This window comes from Cicer arietinum, chromosome 1, assembly GCF_000331145.2.
Source record: "Cicer arietinum cultivar CDC Frontier isolate Library 1 chromosome 1, Cicar.CDCFrontier_v2.0, whole genome shotgun sequence".
NCBI lineage: Eukaryota > Viridiplantae > Streptophyta > Magnoliopsida > Fabales > Fabaceae > Cicer > Cicer arietinum.
Window position 1 is genome coordinate 51,294,305 of NC_021160.2, and position 23,989 is coordinate 51,318,293.

Below are 23,989 nucleotides of genomic sequence, written 5' to 3' on the forward strand. Positions count from 1 at the left end.
CTTTATTATCAGGTTATTGTTTTTTAATATGGTTCCCGTGATATAGGTTTTTGACTTGTTGAAGAAAGCATTTGGAAGAAATCCCCGACATCTCACTGCTAACAAAAGTCACCCAATGGGGTTTGTACAGCTCAACGCAATGCGTCTAGCTGACATTTTCTCGGATGACTCAAACTTTCGATCTTACATGATACTTTGTTTTGTAAGTCTCTCCTAAAGATAATAGAAAGTTAACCTGCTTTAGTATTATTGACTTGGTAGTAGCAACTAGCAAGCATTGTTCTGTTTTGTTGGTAAAAAACTACACTATATAAATCGTATTCACTGCTTGTTTTAATATTTAATTTAGAGTAATACTGATTGCTACGGAACAAATTGAGCACAAAACTAACAACCAACACTTACCCAGTCTGATTTGGGTCAAAGATGGAAGTAAAAGTATTGTTGGTTTACTTAAAAATAATTCAAACATGTGAAAGAGGATGGTTGCACAACGTTCGCATGTTTCTTGCGAGTTCTCTTTCATAACAAATAGCATTACTCTTCAGTTTGTATAATATTTATGAATCTCCTTTGATTTGTCAGATGTGCATTCTGTGGTTGGTAATTTGACCGTTTCCTTTGCATGTGATTCCAGACTGAAGTTCTGACAGCAATAATTTCACTCTCCCATGGAGATTTTATATCCTGTTGGTGTTCATCGAATCTCTCAGAGACAGAGGAGGATGCAAGTCTTGAGTATGATATATTTGCTGCTGTTGGATGGGTTTTGGATAATACTTCACCAGATGTTAAGGATGTCACAAATTTGGAATTCAACTTAATCCCAAACAGCATGCTTAGAGCTTCTTATGCACATCATAGGACATCATTATTTGTCAAGTTCTTTGCAAATCTTCATTGTTTTGTTCCCCATGTATGCGAAGGTTGGTTCCTTGTCAACATTCTACACATTTTAGGCCAAATTTGATTGTTTTATAGAAGATATCCTCATATCATTAGACCTTTTTTCTTTTGCAATTTTAATCTCCAGAGAAGGAAAGGAACCTTTTCGTTCGCAAGGTCCTCGAGTGCTTGCAAATGGATCTATCTAACTTGCTGCCTGGGTTTTCTTTTGATTCGGATGCTCCTAAAGTTTCCACTGCTAGCAAGAACCTCCGTAATGATTGTTCTCAGATAATTATTCTTGCAGAAATATGAGCAGCATATGGCTACTCTTTTCTTACAATTAACCTTTTTCTGTAGGCTCATTGTTAAGTCATGCAGAATCTCTGATTCCGAACTTCTTAAATGTGGAGGATGTACAACTTTTAAGGTTATGTGTCCCTCTCATAAACGTTGTTGTAGCACTTGGCACTTTTACTTTAGCATGACTTGTTTTGAAATGTTATTTGCATGATTAATCAGTCATCTATGAGTCATATATACATTACTTCATGCTTGAGCAGTATCTTATTGTGGAAGAGTTCCTTATTGGTTTTATTTTAAACGATAATGTTGAAATGAAGTGATTTTTTTTCTTCCTGAAAAGGAGAACTTGTTGTCAACACAAGAGGGGGTCAAGAAGGAATTTTCTTGATCATTATATGCTTCATGTCTTGCTTGACTATAAAAAATCAATAGACGTTCTCTTTGATGGTGGTTTGTGGGCCATTTTCTAGCTTCTTGAAAGTTCAGTTAGGAGGACACTTCAATTTGTCTTTTTTTTGGTTTATTTACATAATAAAATATTGTTCTAAAATTATAAATATCTAAATTTATATCCTCAATATTTTTCTTGATGAAAAAGGGAAATAGATTAATAACTGACTATTTACTTTCAGTTTTATGCCAGTCTTGATGAATGTGTTCCTGGAAACTGTGTTAATAGTAAAAAAAACTCTTTCTATTGACTTTGTTCTCCTCCTACTTCAACTCCCTGTTTAAGCATATGAAGCTTTATTCTGTCAATTATTTTGCTCCTGAAGATCCAGGATTATAATATTATCAGTAATTAAACAACTTCTATCTGTAAATTGTTTGTAGGGTGTTTTTTGGCGAATTACAATCACTATTTACTTCAAATGGATTTGGAGGAAATCGTGTTCAAGTAAATCCTTGTACTTTAGTTCAAGCTGTCAATATTATCCTTTTCTCTTCTACTCATTCGCTTTCTTAATTTATGTATAAATGTGCTCAACCACTCTGCCGCAAAATTCAGGATAGCAAATTTGAGGAGTCGTCTTGGGATAAGTTTTCTAAACTCAACATCAATGTGTGTAATCAGGTATTTGCAAGGATTTTTATTTTTGACTAACATATTAAATGATAACATTGTCTAGCTGAATGTTTGTTCAAAAATGTAATTAAACATATCCGTGCTTTAGGACTAAAAATGACTTAAACTATTATATAAACAAATAAACCAATTCGCAAATTGGATAATTTGATTACCATGTAGCTTGTACTCAACAAAATGACTTGAAGTTTGATTTCCTGTAGGAAGCTCAAAGTGTTGGCGGGTGCCCATTACCTTTAACTGGTAAAGAACCCTCTGATCTTGATAAGGGTGGTAAAGTCAAGGAGGGAATGTCGGAGAATTCTGCATATTCAAACTCGGGACAACATAACCCGAGAGCTGAAGACAGAGTTCAAGGCAATGGCTTAAATAGGCAAAGTCAGGTAGAAAATAAAGGCATATCTGGTAAAACAACATCAGGAGGAGCAAGAGATACGAACAAGGATGCTCATAAAATTGAAACAAGTGGTTCAGATGCAAGTTCTGCAAAAGGAAAGAATGTTGTTGATCATATGCATAATGGTGGGCTTTCAAAACCAAATGATCGTCTTAAAAAAGTTGCAGTTGAAGAAAATCCAGAGGATGAAAAGAATGAGTTTGCACAGAGGAAAAAACGAAAACGAACTATAATGAATGATAACCAGGTGTCACTGATAGAGAGGGCACTCTTAGATGAGCCTGATATGCACCGAAATGCAGCTTTACTTCAATCATGGGCTGATAAATTAAGTACTCATGTATGTTACATGCAACTCAGCTCTTGAGTAGAATTCCATAAACATATTTTTCTGAGACTTTCCTTAATGTTTTTCAGGGTTCTGAGGTTACATCTTCACAGCTTAAAAATTGGTACGTCTCTTCATGTAGCTCGTCATATAGTTTGTTTAAGTTGTTCCTTGTTTTTCTCATTGTACTACATGCTTCTTTGTAGGAGTTCAGAAACTGATACATGATCACTTTGCCATATAGGATCAGATAGTGAAACATCTAGTATCGATTTATATTTCAAAGTTTCTTTACCAAAATTATACCGAGTATTTGTTTAATATCTTATCTGAAGCTGAACTATTAACAGTTATTGGTGTCAATAAATGTAGCACAATCTCTGAAATACAATTAAGTTTTTTGGTCTCTGAAATACTATTTTAGACTTGAAACCGTCAATATCTTCATAAATGTTTGTAATTGAATTCCATTTTTGTCATATCAGGTTGAACAATCGAAAAGCTAGGCTAGCTCGTACAGCTAAGGATGTTCGAACAGTAGCAGTTGATGTTGACAATCCAGTCTCAGATAAGCAGGGAGGGCCAGCACTTGAGTCTAATGTCTCACCTGATGGTCCAGGTGATGCATCACATGCAAGAAATTTTTTTTAGTCAAGCCTTCGCTGGTTGGATCTATAAATGTTGGCTCTCCATAATATGGTCATTGTTATGCAGGTCAATATGTTTTGCTTGTTGGCGGGCAAGGAGAGGAGATTGGCAAAGGAAAGGTGTTTCAGCTGCATGGTAAGTGGTGTGGGAAGAGCTTGGAGGAATTAGCAACTTCTGTTGTGGATGTTTGTGAGCTCAGGGTTGATAAAGGGTCGCGGTTACCCTACCCGTCAGAAGCAACTGGCACAACATTTGCAGAGGCTCAAACAAAGTTCGGTGTCATGAAAGTATTATGGGATTTAAACAAAATATTGGTGTTGTGATCGGACTGAGTTCATGATGCTTCAGTGGCTGCATCTGTTCCTTTGCTACCTGCTGTAATTATCGATCTTGATTGCGGGTTCCAAATCTGTGTATCTGTGTTGTTGTTTCATAGACATTAGCTGAAAGAACAAATTCCAAACCCCTGTGCGTACATGTGTTATATATGTGTTGTTGTTCCATAGACATTAGCTGAGAAGAACAAATTTACCAAGTAGAAAAGTAAAGAAGATAGTTATAGACAAATCAAGGGTGATTCGGCAATGATAGTTTAGGATTTAATCAAGAAACCATAACCGGTTACAAAAATGTTTAGAAAGGTCTTATACAGGTCTTTTTGGAGGGAAGTAGTGGACTTGAATTCACAATAAATTAACATTTGCCAATCAAGCTCATCTTATGTTATGAGTAATAATTTCAAAAACATTACAATTTTAAGATTTTTAATCTTCGGATTAGTTGTTAAATGAAATTGTTTAAATTGTGCAAATTGATTTTCAAAAAATTATGAGTAGCACTTGAAAATCATTTGAAGTAGAAGTTTGCAGTTGCGGTGATCCCTGTTTTCATGAGTGAGAAGATGGTTTGATTTGTATTATTTTGACAAAAAAAATAAGGAAATGAATGAATTGTGTGTTAAGTCATTTATTTGATTTTCTCTTATTTTTTTATCTATCATCTATCAAATCTCTGTCTCTCTCGTTTGAATAAAGAAAATCATGAAATTCTATTTTTGACACTCTAAATTATTTTTATGTTTCAACTTAGAATTGTTTGCATTGGAGCAAAACTTGAGTTGAGTTTAAAGCATTTTTATTGGAAGAAAATTTTGCAAAGTAGGTTTCCACTTTTACTTAAGAAAGAAATTAGTCTAAGTGTCAAACCATTAACGCCAGCATATTACCTTATTGATATTACATTACATGTTTTAGCAAATGGGTGTGCACTAAAGTGTATGTATTTATTTCCTACATATGTATAAGTTATTACTTACATTGAGAATCTATCATCTTTTTCACACCGTTTATCTCTCTCGTGCACACACTTCTTTGTTCTCGTTCTTTCTTTGAAGTTTTTGAAGGAATGTTTTTCAATTTAACTAAATATTTTACAAATATGGTCACATGCAAGGAATCAAATTTGTTGTTTAAATCTTAAATCAAGTTGTCTACTTTACTTTCATTAATATTGTTAAAGGATTGAGCATCATCATTGTCACCTATTTCTAGACGAAATCCATTCAAGAATAACAAAATTAATTGATTAGATTGACAGACAAATGATCAAGAAGCCAATAAAATAAAAAATCTTAAAGCATGAATTGAGAGACAAGATATTAAAAAAGTAAAAATCAATCTTGAATCAATTGTATACACCCTCAAGAGTTGAGAAAACAAACTAATTGTGAGAAACAAATATTTGAAAAGAAATATTGTAACTTTATCATTGGTATTGTGTATAGTATAAAATTGATTTAAATAAAATTCATTTTGTCTCGAGAATGTTCTCTCAGGGATATTTTATATTCATGACTTACCAATCCCACTAATGAACTAATAGATATATGACTTATTTATTTAGTTGATAATAAAACAAATAAATCCATGTATTTTATATTTACCTTAGATACAACAATTAGGCTGAGACTCAACAGTTACCATAAAAGTTAGAGGTTTTATATCGCAATCGTCCTCTTTTCAAAAACCCAACCCTATTTTTTTTCTTCCAAAATACTCCTATATCCCCTTCTTTCCTTGACAAGTTTCCTTTTCTTTTACTCAAAGATAAGTTTCTAGAATAGACAAAAAAAAACTGCAAACTTGTACAACAAATTATTTTCTTACATTGGAAACTCATCTTTAAAAATATTTTGGTTATGAGAAGAAAGTGCAAAGAGAAAAGGAGGTGGGAAAAAATATGAAAATGACCTAACAGTTGAATCGATAATCTAGAGTTCATATCATATATACCATCGAGGTCAAGCTCAAGTGATTAGTGTGTGGATGTTGTAAGCTTCAGTGTACCAATTCTATTTTTACTCAATAAATATCATATAGATATTTTTGTAAATTTTTAGATTTCGCCTCTTGTTAGGACAATAAATGCATGTTATAATTTATGACAATACACACGTTATATTTTTGTATAGTATACTTATAGATTATGTCTTCATAACATAAATTATCAAAAGTATTCAAGTCTTAGTTTAATTGACAAATGTCGATATTGTTTGATTGAACATCATGTCTCAGGTTCGAATTCGGAACCTACAGTTATGTGTGTGTTTCTTGTGGTATTTAACATCTTGTCTTCGGAAAAGGAAAAAAATTGCCAAAAAATTATGTTAAGTAAATAATTGACCCCGGAAATTACCAGAAATCTTTCATCTTTCTATCCTACACATTTCTGGAAAACTGAACAAAAACAACTTTTGCTTGAGCAACGCATTATACATATCTCAATCATTAAACATCTCTTGGCTTTAGTAAGGTCTATAATTGATCTTTCCTATGGAAAAATGTGGGGTTAACATTCTTTTCAAGTTCTCTATCTGTTAATGACATTGATACCAAAATCTGGAACTTGGCTGCATTTGGTGCTGTCTGAGTTTAAGTCAAAAACCTCTGTATAATAAACTATATCCGTGATCTTAAATACTGAATGTGCAGCTTTTGAACTTAGAATTGAAGCTATCCCCTTCAGACATTGCTATTGTAATGTCAGTATGCTTTTCCTCCATGCCAGTCACGGGCTGTCCTTCAAATCATTTGAATTCTCCTTTTGAACAAGTGCTACAGATGAGGTTGTCCTCTGAGGTGCTTTCTTCCAGAAACTTTTTGCATAAAGGGAGGCGAAGACAATGACCTGACAATGTAATGCGTACCATTAATTCATCAAAGAAATGACTAGAATTATTGGATCACACATTTAATTGTAAGCTTTGATTAATCTACATGGTTTGATTTTAATCAAAATAAGTGCAAGTGCCAAGCAGGGATAAAGAAATAATGTGATCATAGAATGCAAAAGCAATATGACTTAATTTATTATAATGTTCGGAAAAGGTAAAAGTCTTACGGCTCCAATCCACTGTTCCCAGCTAAGAGGATGGGAAAACCACACACATGATAGCATAATGCTCACCAACTGCAACAATTTGAATTAAAAATTACGAACATTATATGTAATTGTGTAGAAAATGATAATTAGATTTTTCAGTGCAAGTTACCTGTCTTGTGGTCATTATGGTAGCAAATGTCAGGGCACCAAAAGTGCGAATTGTGTAGGAAATAAAAAATTGACTAATTGTTGCAACCTGTGTAATCCGATAATAAAACAAACTTCAATGAGATAGATGATGAAAAGGGGAAGTTTCTTGTTTTTGCTTTTGAAGACAAAGAGGGATAAGCATTATAGTATTACAGTTGCTATAGATTTAAAAAAGTATCTTAAAACAAAAAGAAAAGGATAATGCGATATAATATTAAAACAGATGTAGTTTGCTTACAGTCGAAAGTAATGCTATGTCAAAGAGACAGTCATGATGCCGATATACAAACTCTACTGCTAGTATCATTTGTCCTTGTAAAATAAGACCTACATAAAAAATATTAAACACCAAAAGAGTGAATTTCTACCCTTCAAGCTGGAAGAGAAACAAAAAGAAAAAAAAATACTATCTAAACAAGTCTAAATACTTTATACAAATCAGAATATTGGCTGTCAAGATTCAGCAGTCGTTTAGCAGTTGGCACAGGGAGTATTCTTTGGTGAACTGCTTGCACGTAGAAAAAATAAAAAGAAAGACCCAGAAAATAAAATAAACACCAATGCTAAGATTGTCAGGGTCAAACTTTATTGTATTTAATAACTTCTAGCCTTCAGGACATCCATCCATGACTTCTAGAATTTTGCAAAGCACCATCCATGACTTCTAGAATTTTTGCCCTCAAGTACAACCCCAGCAAATGAATCAATACACTACCAGAAGATATTGTTAGACTCAAATGCTAGGAGGATAGGATGGGAAATATTGAAAATACTCGCTCAAAATGGGTTGCATTATAACTTGATGAGACATGTGGCATAAGGGGAGTGGGCAGGAATTGATTCGGGAATCAGAGGGCGTAGTAACAGACTTGGAGAGGGCATCTTAGAATTGAGGAAATTGGTGTGTCTGAGGTAACTGAGCAGTGAGGTTAGCTCTCTTTTCTTTTATTTCTGATCCATCTTGTAAGGAGCTTGCTCCAATTCAGTCAGAGTTTCATTATCTTTTCTAGTGTGGCGGTAAATTCTATTTCAGAGGAGTTTCATCACTGATCAGGATCTATTTTCCACAGTATCACTAACACATATATCAGTTCCTTTATATTTGTATCAGGTGTGCGTGACAGAGTAATAACGTTCAACATAAAAATCACTGTGAACTTCTCAGACCAACCTGTGAGGCTAAGAATACAAGAGCACAATGTTGTATAAAATATCTGATTATGTATCTCCATGTCATAGCCTCTAAACATCTTATCTTGGAATGTACTTGTAAAGCCATCAAATCTATAACAAAAAACAAAAAAAATGATTCAATGGGGGACTTGTATATGAACAACTTTTGGAGATAAATTCTTAAAATAAGTTGAAATAAGCATGCATTCAAGAGCCTAGAAGGCTGGAAGAAAGTTAAATATGCAGATTATTCCAATATGAGGTTTTAACTATATAATGCAGCTTCAAATAACTTGTACTGCTCAGACCAACAAAATAGTTCATTATGGTTATATTTGCCCATAATAAGTCTAAACTTTGAAAGTAAAAATTATATACAGGAAATTATTCAATATTTTATGCAGAGAATGTACTTTCATTTATTTTTTGCCAGCATTGAAAACGGTTGGACAAATAAAATATCTTGTGACAGAAAATGAAGCATTGATTTTTGGACTTTGTCTCCATATAAATATAATAATGCATAAAATCACTAATCAAAGGCAGAGATTTTAAGTTATGCAGTGATACCCAAGATAGCCAACCATTAGAAGAACACCCCAAACTGTATTTTCCCTTCCTCTACTGTATGGACTTATGTCTGTTCCTGCCTACAATAAAATCACAAGAATTTCTTTAGCTTTAAAGAATGCTGCCAGCTTATTAGGTGATTATGCATCAGAGACTATCTAATCAATCAAGACTCAGAGAGTAAGAAAGTAACATCTGTTATGTTCTGCTGGCTAAATGGAACACGAGTAAGAAAAACATATGTATAACAAAGGCACTCTATCAGTTGCTATAAGGATAAAAATATGATCAGGATTGAAAGTCCAGATATCAACATCAAATCTGCAGTTCACGTCTCAATTGTTCAAAAGTATGTATTCTATCTTAACCACCTATCTTCCTCTAGGTCCTTGTATCAAGATAGTAATATCCTCAGCCGTGCAACATTCTTGTCGTGTCCTTAATAAAAGCCCTCTTTACTGCAAAAAGAAATAACAGTACACCCACATGCAACCTCAAATCATTGAATAGGGCTACTCGTTGGTGGTTCTCTGATAGAAATTGATCACATACAGACAGAATGATGATAAAGCAACAGAAAATTATTAGGTCAAAGATCCAACAATTACCGGATATAAGATAAATACTGAGCAGCCAAGGGTAACTAAAAAAGCCAACAAATAGTCAGGTCCCTGATATCTTTTCTGCATGATAAGTGTACCCCAGACCTGTATAAGATACAAAAGAAGGAATATAGATTCAGGGTGCGAAAATACAAAAAGATATTGGTAAGCCTTAAGCAAAACAATAAAAAGGAAATATGATTCATGGAATCAAGAAAAAGTTTGACATAGGATGGGAAAAAAACAAATTAACACCTAGACTGAATCCACTATGTGAAAACTCTGCTACTGTAGAAATCAGAAGAAAATATGCATACTCCTTGGAATAAATATTCAATACAAAAATATAAGTTATACTTCAGTCTATGCATAAAATGTCCTTTGACATTCATAACAACTTGTCCAACAAGTAAAATATCCTCTAGAATTTTTGAAACATGTACTCTTAGACATCTTTATAACCCCCACACCACAACTCCTTCCCTCACGAATTCTTTCATTCATGGATAGCATAAACTTTAAAAACATTTAATCAATCAATTTCAGGTGTCGTATTTAACATCTCAGTCTAGAATCTAGAGGATACATGATTATTGCTTGTCACAGTCAATCTATACTTTGTGAATATGCAAGGCTTAGCAATTTTCCTTCCTCCCTATTTTTATTCTATGAAATAAAGACGGTGAGGGAGGGAGAATCAGGCCATGTATTTGACCAATTTCATAATTATATTCAAACATTTTCTGAGATCGTTGAATGATAGCAAGATTGTGAGGTCGAAAAATAAATTCTAGTATCTACTTTACAATTTTTGGTTCTCATGGGTTTGTCCTGTCCCCATTTAGTAAAGAAAGGGAACACTAATAATAGAAATTACACAACATTGAGGAGACACACATATGGAGAGATAGCATGAAACAATTATTCTTCAACAACAACACAAGCAATTACTACTATTCTCCATCAACAGAAGTAGCAGCAATTGAGAAGGTGAAAAATAAGATAAAGATCAACGGCACAAGATAAATAAAAGAGAAGGGGTAATGTAAATTGAAATCAGACAGTCATCATCTTAAACAAAATATACATAATTGGGAACAGCATTGAAGTTTGACCTACCATAACCGGTATCATTTTCGCACACTTTGCAAGAGTCTGAACAGGAAAACTAACATATTTGAGGGCCTGGAGTAAAAAATATGGTGATCTCAGTAAATATGGTAGGCAACTTATATCATTAACATTAAGCACACCGAAATTATGTCTCTTACCTCGTATTGACAAGTTGTGGTTAGTATGTTTGATACTGACACAAGCGAATACTTATAAATAGGAGCCACTGGGTCCAATGTTTTTTTACTTGCCTGTAAGAATTGTTGAAAATTATAAACAAATGGAACCACAAGAAAGGTATGTTGCAATTCAAACACAGCAAAATGTGTCAATGATATACACAAACATGTAAGTATTTTTTTATGCATGTAATGTATATATACTTGCCAGCAAAGAACCAGCAGAAACAGCAGACGTCATGATGCGGTTGCAGAAAACAAGAAAGAGTGAATACTTGAAATACTCCTTTTCTGCCCCATATGGTATTCTCATGATCTTTTCCTGCAAAAATAAAACTCACTGAATAAATCTTGGATTTTGAGCGGTGTTGTCAAATAGCCGCTATAGTGCTATAGCATAGTGGAATTTGAACAAATTGCTATGTTCTGCGATACACTATTTAGTATAAAGTGTTGTCAAATAGCCGCTATTGCAGCACTATAGCATAGCGGAATTTGAACTAATTGCTATTATCCACGATCCATAATTGACAGCATTGATTCTGAGAGGGCTATACATTCAAACTAAGTAATAATGAATGTAAATTATATAATAACTAACTAAGCATGAAATTAAAATTACTATGAAGAGGGGAATATTTGAACCAAGAGTATTACCAATTTACCAACCACTCTTATTTATTTTGGTTTTATTACAATATTAAACCCTAAACTAAACACAGATAGACCAAAAACGTGTCATGTCATTCAAATAATGGCAGCTATAGTATTCGAATTTACGAAACGAGGCCATTAATAATACTTATCACATAGAAATTAACTATAGCGACGGCTTAAAAGATTAACACGGTTAACTTAATTGTAAAAAGGAAAAGCTATGTGTATGCATTTATGAGATAACTATGATAAGAATAGTAAGAATTAGATTGAAGAACAGGCAATAAAATAAATGGAGATCGCAACAAGATGCAATGCAAGGAAATGAAGAATGCAATAATAATAATAAAGATTAAATAAAAAAACCTGCAAGACGCCATAGGTGACGAGGGTAAGCATGATTCCGGAGATGGCGAAAATGCCTTTCCATAAATTATCTCTGAAACCAATCGTGGTGGTGGATGATTCTGCCATAGCTCGAGTACAAGTGATAAGCGAGAAACATAGAATGGAACAAAAACGGCGTCGGATTGATTGGGATCACTGTGATTGCGGGACCCACTCTTAACCTTACAGACTCACAACAGCTGCCTGAGGCGAATAAGTTTTGGTTTCTGTTAAGAGGAAAGGGAGAAAGCTCTCTCTCTCTCTCTGAGCCCCATTCGCATCGCTTTCTACGCCGTTCTATTCTATTTCTGCCACATTATTAATTCATTATTTAATTAACACACCAATTTTATTTTATTTTATTGGTGTGTCAATGCCATGTCACCACTCGGATTCGTATCCTAGTTGACGTCACTGGTATATCGAAATTAAATTAAAAACGGGTCTTGCTAACTAACGAGTTCCCTAACCGTTACGCATTCGCAAACAAAATATCAACTGAATTGTCAGGATTAATTATTCGTAAGTTAAGCAAAATCAACATTTTGAGATTCAACCAAATCACAATGTTATTAACACAAAATTAACTTTCAATCAAATCATATACGAAATTGAGGTAAAGGAACACTTCAGTAAGACTTCTTAAAGATATATTACTAAAGGAACACAGCAATAATAATTAAATTATAATTTTTTTTTACTTTTAATTATTTAATCTTGCACACACTGTGAAATGACTTCGCGTATATATACGCATTCGCACTTCACATACACACTTCTTTTATTTACTGAAAACATGTCCTTGAATTTAATTTATGCACATGTAAATTTAATTTACGTACATATTCAATTCAGTACGCGCTTCTCATATTAATTGTAAATTTTTACATGTATGTGAACTCAATTTTAGTACGCATTTCGTCTACTCCTTACAAAATTTTACATGTATTTAAATTTAGTATACGTACATTTACGTGAACTAACTTCAAGTACGCACTTCCTCTATTCAATGTAAATTTTTACATTCACTTAAACCTAGTTTACATACATGCATGTGAACTTAGCTTACGTAAATGTACGTGAACTGAGTTTAAATACGCATTTCTCATACTCACTACAAATTTTTACATATACTTGAACTCGATTGACGTACATTTATGTGAATTGAGTTCAAGTATGCAATTCTTTTACTTACTGTGAAATGTTACATGTATGTAAATTCATTTTACGTGCATTTACATGAACACAAAACACAGTAATTTTAGTTTTTATACAATATATAATTTACCACGTACGTGAATTTAAATTATGTTAAAATTTTCATATTTTAAAAGAAAAAATAAAAACAAATTCAACATGTCAGTGAATATATTTTGTTAATGGCTTTAAACATAATGAGAACAAAAGAGTTATGAGCCGTGAATGGCGTGAGTTCTGAATAGTGTGAGTTCTGAATGAATATAAATTATGAGTATCTTATATGAGTATGAGATATTATAAGGTGAGTGATGATGATAAAGAGATAAATAAACAAAATAAAGTTTAAAAATAAATAAAATAGTAAAAGATCTATTAAATATTTTAATTTTATGAAAATTTGATGAAGAGTGGGAAGCAAACTGAAAACTGAAAGAATATAAATTGCAAAATTGTTATTTTTATTAGCTAAATTCTTTAAGATCAGCGCAAAGAACGATAAGTAACAAAAATACAAAAGGATGTGGCTCTTACATGTTGCTCAAGTACAAGTATACAACAAGAAATATAATTATTGGATAATGGTTCGACGTGGAATCACATCCATAACAAGAGGTGGACTTCTTTTTCGATTTTTGGTTCTATATTGTGTGTGTGACATAAAATAATTAAGAACACAATTTTGTGTATATACTTTTTTTCTTCAAATTTTGGATTTCCAAGCCTATGAACTCTGCTTCATTCCATAGTCCTTTAATTTCCTACGTCGTCACAAACCCAAGGTATTTTATTTCGCTACACAACACATAACTATTAATTGTTAATTTGTTATGTTCTATTTGTTGAAAATTCATGTTAAACATGACTACTATTTATTCACAGGTTTAATCGCTCCTATGCTACTCGTCATAGTGCAAGATTTGGCTCGTGGAAGAACAAGGTTCGGAACTCAGCTTTTTATGCTATTGGATTTTCTGTGGTTGGAATAGAAGATGTGTTTGATGATAGTGATTTGACGAGAAATGAAAATGGATCCCTCTTAGAAGACGTTGAAATTAAGCAAGAAAATGATTTCTTTGTGAGTGATGCTGAAGGTGATCCAGATTGTCCCTCTAAAGGGTACTCTTCCATTGAGCATGCCCTTAATGCATTACGGCAAGGAAAGGTTAGTTACTTTTAGACCAAAACCACATCCAACACGTGATATTGTTGTGTTAATTAATTATAATAAAATTTATTAACTCATTAAAAAAAAAGTTTTTACTTTTGCGCGAGCTTATGGACCATAACACCATTTAATTAACACCTTGTGGACCATAACACCATTTAATCACCTTGTTGACACTTTGATCACCCTAACTACACCTTGTGGACCATAACACCATTTAATTAACAAAATGTCCAAAGTACCCCTAATGTTATAATTAAATTTTAAAATACTCTTAACTTATGTTATACTACAATGGATTTTCTTCTTAGTCGTCGTGAAGGAGTCGCTGTAATAATGACAAATTAATTGTAATATCAAACGTTCACTCTCTCAATTATCAAATTGTAAGTGACTTTCTTTTGTTTTTATTTTTGCGGTTTTTTTTAAAAGTAATTGAATGAGATAATATATTTAAAATTTATATCTTAATAGGTCTGTAAATCCAGTTATACGACCCTTGCAAATTTCAAATTTTTATATCTTACGGGCGTTTATGTAAATTCAATTTATGGACATTTATGTAAATTCATAATAAATCTTACACAAATTCAATTTAAATACGTTTATGTAAACCAAGATCAAGTATAATACTTTCCATATAAAAGAAATAGAAGCATGGCCTCCAATGAAAAATGAAAGGAAACATAAAAAAATAGTGTGAGGATGAGGTAGGAGTTTTGAAAGTTTAATATGGAGTTAAAAAGATAATTTCATTAATTTGAACTTTTGAGTATCTCACAAGGTGGGTTTTTTATTCAAATAACTCTTTTGTTTTTTAAAAAAAAACACTAAGCTACCTCATTTTGAAAAAAATATACTAAACTATCTTTTTTTTTTTTTTAAGTTATAAGTCGCTATTTGAAATGGCGACTTCCTTAAGGAAAGCTCAAGTTTCAAATGGCGACTTTCCACATGGTTTAAATTTAATTTTTTTATTTTTATTTTTAATAGAATAACATAAATATTATATATATAATTAATTAATATAATTCATAAAAATACATAAAAATAAATAAAATAGAAATTTTAAATTATGAACTTTTTTTAGTAAACTCAAGTTCTAAATGGACATTTCTCAAAGGTTTGTATTCTTTTTAAAAAAAATTATTTCAATTTTTATTGAAATAACAAAAGTAATATATGTATAATTAATATAATTCATAAAAATAGATAAATAAAAATTTTAAATTACGATAAAATTTCAGAAAATTCAAGTACGAAATGCCGATTTTCCAAATGTTTTTTTTTATTTTATTTCAATTTTTATTGAAATAAAAAAAGTAATATACATATATATATATATATAATTAATATAATTCATAAAAATAGATAAATAAAAATTTTAAATTACGATAAAATTTCAGAAAATTCAAGTACGAAATGCCGATTTTCCAAATGTTTTTTTTTATTTTATTTCAATTTTTATTGAAATAAAAAAAGTAATATACATATATATATATATATAATTAATATAATTCATAAAAATAGATAAATAAAAAATTTAAATTACGATAAAATTAGGAAGCCCAAGTTCGAAATGCCGATTTCTCAAAGGTTTTTTAAAAAAAAAACATTTATTTCAATTTTTTTTTCAATTTTTATTGAAATAATTAAAATAATATATATAATTATAATTAATATATTCATAAAAATACATAAGTAGAAATTAAAAATTATATTAATTAATTATATGAATGAATTAATTAACAAAAATTATTTTTATATATTTTTATGAATTATATTAATTAATTAATTATATATATAATATTTATGTTATTTCATTAAAAATTAAAAAAAAATTTAAAAAAACTATGTGGGAAGTCGCCATTTGAAACTTGGGCTTCCTTAAGGAAGTCGCCATTCCAAATGGCGACTTATAACTTAAAAAAAATAAAAATAAAATAAAAGAAGGTATTTTAGTATATATTTTTTCAAAAGATGATAGTTTGGTGTGTTTTTTTTCAAAAAAGGGTTATTGAAAAAAAACACCCTCACAAGGTAGCTTTGATTTATGAGGTGAAAGTAAAAGTTTACATTATAAATAAATAAACAGTCAACAATTTTGAAAACAATTATTAAATAATGGATTGTTCATATTATATATCTAACAAATAGAACAATTTTCTTCTTCTTTTTTAGTTTGTAATAGCTGTAGATGATGAAAACGAGGATATTGAAGGAAATCTTATAAAGGCTGCATCTCTTATTAATACTAAAGATGTGGCCTTTATGATTAAACATGGATCAGGAATTGTGTGTGTGTGTGCGCGCGCGGCGCGCACTTGCTTGCTTTTTGTTGTTGAATACTAAATTGTATTTTTGTAGGATGCAAAATATGGAACTTCAACTGGTGTATCAGCGGTAGATAGAGCAAAAACTATTATTGCTCTATCATCTTTGGAGTCAAAATCAGAAGATTTTAGAAAGCCTGGTCACGTTTTTCCTCTAAAATATAGAAATGGTGGGGTTCTTAGGAGAGCTGGTCATACAGAGGCTTCTGTAGATTTAGTTGCATTGGCTGGTTTGCCCTCGTTTTCTGTTCTCACAACTCTTGTTGACGTGGAAGATGGAAATATCACATCTTTACCCAATTTAAAAAGCTTAGCTTTGGAATACAACCTACCAATTGTCTCAATAACTGATTTGATAAGGTAAGGAATCTTAACTTTATATATTTTTTTATCTTGTATTAGCTAGAATTATTAGTTTTTGTTTCTTATTTCTTGTTTGTGCAAAGTTTATATTGATTTACTTACGATGTGACAATAAGTGATGCTTCAAGGTATCGAAGAAAGCGAGAGAAATTGGTTAAAAGAACTTATATCTCTCATCTTCCTACTAAATGGGGTTTATTTAAAGCATATTGTTATCGTTCAGAGTTGGATGAAACCGAGCATGTGGCTGTTGTAAAGGTAATAAAGTTGATTAGATAAGTGATTCACGTACGGTTCTACACTTTTATAAAGTTTCTCGTGTTGTACTCTACACATCACATTTATGTTAGGAAAATAATTCATGGATACTCATCCACCTTTTAATACTTTGAAAAAGAAAGAAAGAAAAATGTGTATACAATAATGTGATATGTTGATGATATGATAGAGAAAAAAATAGAGATAAAATGATGTATCGAATGAGTGTAGAAAAGTTAGACGTGAATATGAGTAAGTACTCTTTTATGTTAACCAATGACTCGTTAATTTGCTAAGATATTCATAAAGATAAAGATAAATGTTATATGTAAGAAAACTTAACTAGAAAAAACTTGGAACATAGAATTATGGTTTAATTGTAAGTTTGGTTCCCTATTTTAACATATTCATAAAAATAATCTTTTTATTTTAAAGTTAAATTGTTTTGTCCCTCTATTTTCATATTTGTTGTAGTTTTAGTCACAAAGCATACTTTTTACTTAAAATTAATGATTAATTTTTTTTCCCTAAAAATTATATTTTCTCTTTAAATTTATAATTAGGTCTATGAATAAATATTACCATTTTATAGGTTAAAATTTTAGTTTGTGATCAAAACCACAAAAAATGTGAGAAAAAAGAGGGACAAAAAAACTTGTTTTAAAATAGGGGGATTTATTTTCGTAAATATAATAAAAGAGAAGGACCAAAAATGCAATTAAGTCAATAATTATATATCCGAAAACCTAAAAAAGATGAAGGATAATAATTATCTCAAATATAATTTATTGTTGGTAACTTATTGTTAGGGAGACATAGGAGATGGGCAAGATGTTCTAGTACGAGTACATTCAGAATGTTTAACCGGTGATATATTTGGATCAGCTCGATGTGATTGTGGCAACCAACTAGATATGGCAATGCAGTTGATTGAAGAAGCTGGAAGGGGAGTAGTTGTGTATCTTAGAGGTCACGAAGGAAGAGGCATTGGGCTAGGTCACAAACTTAAAGCCTATAAGTTGCAGGATCAAGGTCGTGACACAGTCGAAGCAAACATAGAATTGGGGTTAGCTATTGATGCCCGTGAGTATGGGATTGGTGCTCAGGTCAGACCACAATAAATTTCACTTACATTGTGTGACTTTATACTAAAACAGTTTAATTTTTAGGCACTATCCATGTAACATGTTTTAAGATGAAATAGTTTTAATAAAATCACAATGTATCATTAATATATCATTGTAGAATTGGTGATTCCAAATTAAGCTAATGTTATATTTTGTTGTTGACAAATAATTATAAATGCGCAGATTTTGAGAGATATTGGAGTTCGAACTATGAGGCTGATGACCAACAATCCAGCAAAGTTCATTGGTCTTAAAGGATATGGTTTGGCTATGATAGGGCGCGTTCCTGTTCTAACACCAATCACTGAAGAAAACAAGCGGTATCTAGAAACAAAAAGAATTAAAATGGGTCATATTTATGGGTCTGATATATAAGGGTCTCTAAATGGATTCAATGAATCAACTGTAGACAAATGAGACTCGTGGGAGAACACATAAATACCAACAACAACAAAAACTTATACTGATAAAAAAATATTCAAACATAAATTTTTGTGTGAAAAATGTATCAAATTTACTGCATGTATAGCTTGCTACTCAATATTGTAAACTACATTTCAATGCCATAATTTTTCATTTATCTCAATATAATACTATTTTATTAAAAAATTGAAATTTCTGACGATCATTGCTAACTACAAAAACACATTCATAGCTAGATGCATTTTCTTTTTATAATCTAATTACATAAATTTTAGTACTGAGAGTAATAATAAGTACTCAAAATTGAAAGTTGTTTATTTAGTCATATTTCAACTTTATTTATTTTCAATACATAGATGTTACTAAAAAAAATATAAGAAATAAAAAATTCAAAAAAGTGTTTTTATTTTAATTATTGTAATTATCTAAAAAGTATATGATTAAAATTTAATTTAAAATCTTTTTTGTTGTTACATGATATCTAAAACTACAGGTGAGAATAAGAAAGTTAAATAAAAAGAGCTAGAAGAAAAATTGTCTTGGTCAAATTTAAAATTTGAGAAACGTAATTTCTAAACTAACTAATGAATATGTGGGAAGTTGTAAAAGGGTTAGTAGGTTGGATTCGATTTGACCAAACCCATTACTCAAATCAATCTAAATTTTTGCGTTTAAATTTAAATTATGCATTATTTTAGTCAAATCCAAATCAAAATCATATTACAAAAACATGTTTAAATTCATATTTTTTTATATTATAATATTGAAGTAAATTATATAGCGACCAAAGTATAAATATTAGATATTGCAACGGATTAAACAATTAAATAATAAAAAATTAAAAAGTTGAATGATTTGATAGATTAACGAGTTTGAAATTCAAGAAATGTTGTGCTAATTAAACTACTTTATATTTTGATAAGTTGATTTGGTTTGAATTCTACACATTAAACACTCAAACCAAATACATCCATTTAGATTGGATTGGAGAAAATACCTTACTAACCTTAGACACGAATAACCATCAACTCATTATAAATTTTAGGTTTCCCTCAAGGCAACGGTGCTATCACCCCATACCACCATCACAAAGACTACTCAATGTGGAATTGGTTTTTGATCAAATTTTTTTGTATTTGCTATTTGTTTGAAAACATCTATCATGAATTTCACTCGCACATAAAAGGAACTTTCTTTGTTAGTCTCCACTATCGCACTTATGCTCTACAGGCTTTACTCGATTTATCATGTAAAAATAAAATTTGTAATACTTAAAAGATGAATGCTCTTAGTTAAAAGAATACATGTCAATTATACAGTGATTAATTATAATTTTTTTTTGACAACTAATACAAAATATTTTAAAAAACATATAAAAATTTGACATTTTATGTTAGTAGTTAGTAAAATGAGAAAAATTAAGGATTGATATTTTAATAACCGTTGAAATGTTATGAATATGTATATAATATTAGTTATTAATTTATTTAAAAATGTAATGGATCCATCGTTTATTGTTGTTAACATTTTAAATGGACTGAAAATGGTCCTGGGATGGGCCAGGCCCATGATCCACGACCCAAACCATTTCATAGGTGGTGCATATAATACCGAACAAAAACCCTAATTTGCCTAGTGTCTGCTTCCAGCGCCCAGGTTTCTACTCTACTCACAAATCTATCTTCGTCTCATTGAAAATCATCCACGAGCCTTAGCTTCATTTTGTTTTTGTTTTCAGGGTTTCGCTCAGATTTCACATCTAGGGTCTATTTTTCTCCGCCGATCCATGGCTCCCAAAGGTATTTCATCCATCCATCATTTTAATTGTTTCAATTGTCGAAGATTCGTTTTTAGTCTCTAATCAGGATTTTGGATTTCTACCTCTATTTTTCATAATGTAATTGCTTGAAAACTTAAATTAGTGCTTCCACGAAGATTTCGATTTAACTATTTTCTCTTCATGTTTATTATAATTCTATATGTGTTGTTGTACTATGATTTGATTCGAGGAGACAATATTATAGTTGTATTATTGATGCTAGCTAGAATTATTATATAATGTAATTTTTTTAATGTTGTTATGATTCAAGTTTTTAGATTAGTAATGATAATTAAACTTGAGCATAATTTTTGGAGCAGTACTTTTAGATGCACGCATTACTTCACAGCCTTATTTGTTTCGTTGTGCTAATTATTATAAGCTTTGAGGATTTGAAGCAGTTTTACTCTGAGGTTGTGAATTTTTAGTGGGGGTTGGAGTTTGATAATTGCCGTTGGACAGTGTGACAGTACTGTTGATGTTAATGTCATTCCATTTCGGTGGAAGGTTCATTCACGTTGAATTTTTTAAATCAATCATTGCTTATTGTTTCAAGGAATATTTGATTATATACGAATGTAAGTGGTTGTTGGGTTTTTGCTGTATGTAATACCATTGGGTGAATTTGTGTTTTTTGCAGGTGATGTTTCAAAGAAGACTGACCCAAAGGCACAGGCCTTGAAAGCTGCTAAAGCAGTTAAGTCAGGCACTGCCATTAAGAAGAAGGCAAAAAAGATCCGAACATCTGTTACATTCCATAGGCCAAAGACTTTGACAAAGGAGAGGAACCCAAAATACCCTCGTATTAGTGCTACACCAAGGAATAAGCTTGATCACTATCAGATTCTGAAATTTCCTCTCACTACTGAGTCCGCAATGAAGAAGATTGAAGACAATAACACATTGGTTTTCATTGTTGACTTGCGAGCTGACAAAAAGAAAATCAAGGACGCAGTGAAGAAAATGTATGACATCCAAGCCAAGAAAGTTAACACCTTGATCAGGTGAGTGGGCCGTTATATAGCTATTATTTTTGCCAATTATCTGGAAACCTATGATTGCTCATGACTGATTGTCTGGTGTTCATGTTAATCTGTATTGCAATTTACAAACAAGGTTATATTATATCGTAGTAACATGCACATAAGCTGTTTTTTATGGCGCAATGTTGTGATTAAGTTCCCTGTGCATTGTGAAGGGATATGCTATACCCAATGTAATGTAACATTGAAATTAACCCACATTATTGAAAAGAAGATTGCATCTGTGCTTAAAATTGCTACTGTTTTTTTCTCTAAATTTGAACTATTCTGTTGTAGGCCTGATGGCACCAAGAAGGCATATGTGAGGTTGACACCTGATTATGATGCTTTGGATGTAGCAAACAAGATTGGAATTATTTAAGGTAATGTCTGCTGGCTTCACCAAAGACAGTTTTTATTTAGATGGTAGTCTTTTTGTGGTACTTTTTGAAGTAATGTTAAGTTCTGGATTTCACGTTGTTATTTGGTGTATTTTAGTTCAATCGCAATTAAATTTGCTTGTTTACAAATTTCAAATTTAATGAGTAAATTAGTGCATTGTTACATTTTGCTTGTTTTCGATTATAAATTTCACTTTTTACGAGTAAATTAGTGCATTATCAAGGTTTGATATTAGATTTGGCATCATTTCAAAGACAGAGTTAATGGAAATTAGTCTTCAATCTTGTGAGTTAAATGTTGGTGTTCCATTAACGTAAGTGAGGCAAGTAAATTTCGGTGCTGTCCTGAGCCCTTTAATTTTAACTACGGTGAAACCATAAGCCAATTGAACCAGAAATGTAGTTTTGGTTTTTCAGTATGATCAGTGTTTTTATTTGTCTTTATTCTGACATTTTTAATGTTTAACAATGAAAATGAGCGTCATTGGTCTTCAAAGTTGGGTTTCGTAAAGCTATTATGTTAATTGCTGCTTATTGGAAATCACAATAATTACTTTGTATCCTTCACAAGATGTTGCGTCTGACACTGGTGCCAATTACCTGTAATCTCTCATTCTAAACTTTACATTAATGTTAAAATTAAACGAAACAAGTAGATAATGAGGTCCGTAGTAATTGAAGGTCCGCAATGGTGTAGGAAAACAAAACACATTGGTCTCGTTAGTGTGATAATGTGTCAGAAGAGCAATAATTAGTGGATTTCATTTAATTCAAACCGAAAATGGCACTTTAGATGTCTCTTTGCATCTTGTCTTGAATCGTTTTGACAGTTTAATTGTAGTATCAACTATGTTCCTTAAATTTTTTTCAACCGATTCTATTTAATATTGTTTTAACGTTTATTGACTTTAAAAAAACAAAAGTAGTTTTAAGATGGTAACTATTTAGAGTCAAATTATGTCAGAAACCTGTTTGAAGTATTATAATAATTTGGTAACTCCAAACCAAGTAAAGCTATACTTTTTTATATGGTACAATTCTCTGCAGGGTTGAAAACATTAGTGTGAGGTGTATTTAGATAAAAATAAATTTGCTTATGGAAATAATTTTATTAATTTTACCCTGATTTTGTCATATTCTACATTCTGGTTTGCTTGTCATTTCAATACTATATTACGATCAACACAATCAACAAGAGAAAAGGAAGTTTTTATTTTTCTTCCTTTTTACTTTCTCTTCAACTAAAAAATCACCATATTTTCTATTATATTACTTTCATTTCCCCTCTCTTTCCTCTCACTTTCTTTTATAAACTAAACATAGCTCAAGCCTCTGTATGGATTCGCCTAAGAAATCATATCACGACGAAAATCTCGTGTCCTGATACACTTAAGATGTCAAAATTGTGAAATGTGGAGTTTTATATTTGGAATCATGGTGAATGTCCCACCTAACGTACGTCCACTCGAAGTATTAATATTAGCGTGGTTAAAGGCATCACGGTGTGAGAATTCATTGCCCAACGTATAACCAAACGAATAAGCTTACGAATGATAGCTTTTTAATTGCTACAAACACACTAACTCAAATGAGTCAAGAATGACATCATTTTTCTAATCTCTAAATCTGTATGATTTTAAAGCGAATGTGATTGGAAATGTACATTCCTTTCAGGAGTAATATCATTCATTCCCAAAATTTCTAGCCTAGTGTGGGAGGGTACAAAACACTCATTATTAGAAACTAGAACACGATAAACCCGAGATCTACATAAGGGACAACTTGAATGAAATTGAAACCATGTGCCAATGCATGAAACATGAAAACCATGGTTACAATTAGGAAGACGTTTTAACCATTCACCTTCTTCAAATTCCCCTAAACAAATAGCACAATCTACATTGATTGGCATCTCTTGTGCCTCATTTTTCTTAATTTGGTACATAGGAAGAGCG

At 31.4% G+C, this 23,989-nt stretch overlaps 4 protein-coding genes across 5 annotated transcripts in view; 3 read left to right on the forward strand and 1 right to left on the reverse strand.

Annotated features, from left to right (window-relative positions):
- Positions 1-4,419, forward strand: part of LOC101491387 (nodulin homeobox-like) — a 36,130-nt gene extending 31,711 nt beyond the window's left edge. The window contains exons 11-20 of the mRNA XM_012715853.3: positions 47-202; positions 638-926; positions 1,034-1,159; positions 1,246-1,315; positions 2,026-2,089; positions 2,201-2,266; positions 2,482-3,015; positions 3,093-3,127; positions 3,489-3,622; positions 3,718-4,419. Of these exons, the coding sequence (XP_012571307.1) occupies positions 47-202; positions 638-926; positions 1,034-1,159; positions 1,246-1,315; positions 2,026-2,089; positions 2,201-2,266; positions 2,482-3,015; positions 3,093-3,127; positions 3,489-3,622; positions 3,718-3,974 (1,731 nt within the window). The 3' untranslated portion in view covers positions 3,975-4,419. The remainder of the gene's footprint in view (positions 1-46; positions 203-637; positions 927-1,033; positions 1,160-1,245; positions 1,316-2,025; positions 2,090-2,200; positions 2,267-2,481; positions 3,016-3,092; positions 3,128-3,488; positions 3,623-3,717) is intronic.
- A 1,881-nt stretch (positions 4,420-6,300) lies between these two features.
- Positions 6,301-12,250, reverse strand: LOC101491072 (UDP-galactose/UDP-glucose transporter 5). Its single transcript, XM_004486983.4, has 11 exons — positions 11,903-12,250; positions 11,088-11,201; positions 10,859-10,951; positions 10,707-10,772; positions 9,594-9,692; positions 8,986-9,065; positions 8,414-8,526; positions 7,481-7,569; positions 7,202-7,288; positions 7,051-7,119; positions 6,301-6,837 (listed from the first exon to the last, which is right to left on the reverse strand). Exons 1-11 carry the CDS (start codon positions 12,008-12,010, stop codon positions 6,718-6,720), a joined length of 1,038 nt encoding a protein of 345 aa, XP_004487040.1. The 5' UTR covers positions 12,011-12,250; the 3' UTR covers positions 6,301-6,717.
- A 1,451-nt stretch (positions 12,251-13,701) lies between these two features.
- Positions 13,702-18,955, forward strand: LOC101490745 (monofunctional riboflavin biosynthesis protein RIBA 3, chloroplastic). Of its 2 annotated transcripts, none has more exons than XM_012714953.3 (6): positions 13,702-13,902; positions 14,003-14,285; positions 16,656-16,981; positions 17,101-17,242; positions 18,052-18,348; positions 18,553-18,955. In XM_012714953.3, exons 1-6 carry the CDS (start codon positions 13,847-13,849, stop codon positions 18,742-18,744), a joined length of 1,296 nt encoding a protein of 431 aa, XP_012570407.1. In that variant the 5' UTR covers positions 13,702-13,846; the 3' UTR covers positions 18,745-18,955. The 2 variants fall into 2 exon arrangements, with proteins under 2 accessions (XP_012570407.1, XP_073222784.1); XM_073366683.1 differs by having other exon boundaries at positions 13,703-13,902; positions 17,113-17,242.
- Positions 18,956-20,433: 1,478 nt separating this feature from the next.
- On the forward strand, positions 20,434-22,199 carry LOC101490100 (large ribosomal subunit protein uL23y). Its single transcript, XM_073366687.1, has 3 exons — positions 20,434-20,591; positions 21,252-21,615; positions 21,931-22,199. The coding sequence occupies exons 1-3, from the start codon at positions 20,579-20,581 to the stop codon at positions 22,013-22,015; spliced, it is 462 nt and encodes a 153-aa protein (XP_073222788.1). The 5' UTR covers positions 20,434-20,578; the 3' UTR covers positions 22,016-22,199.
- Positions 22,200-23,989: the final 1,790 nt, after the last annotated feature.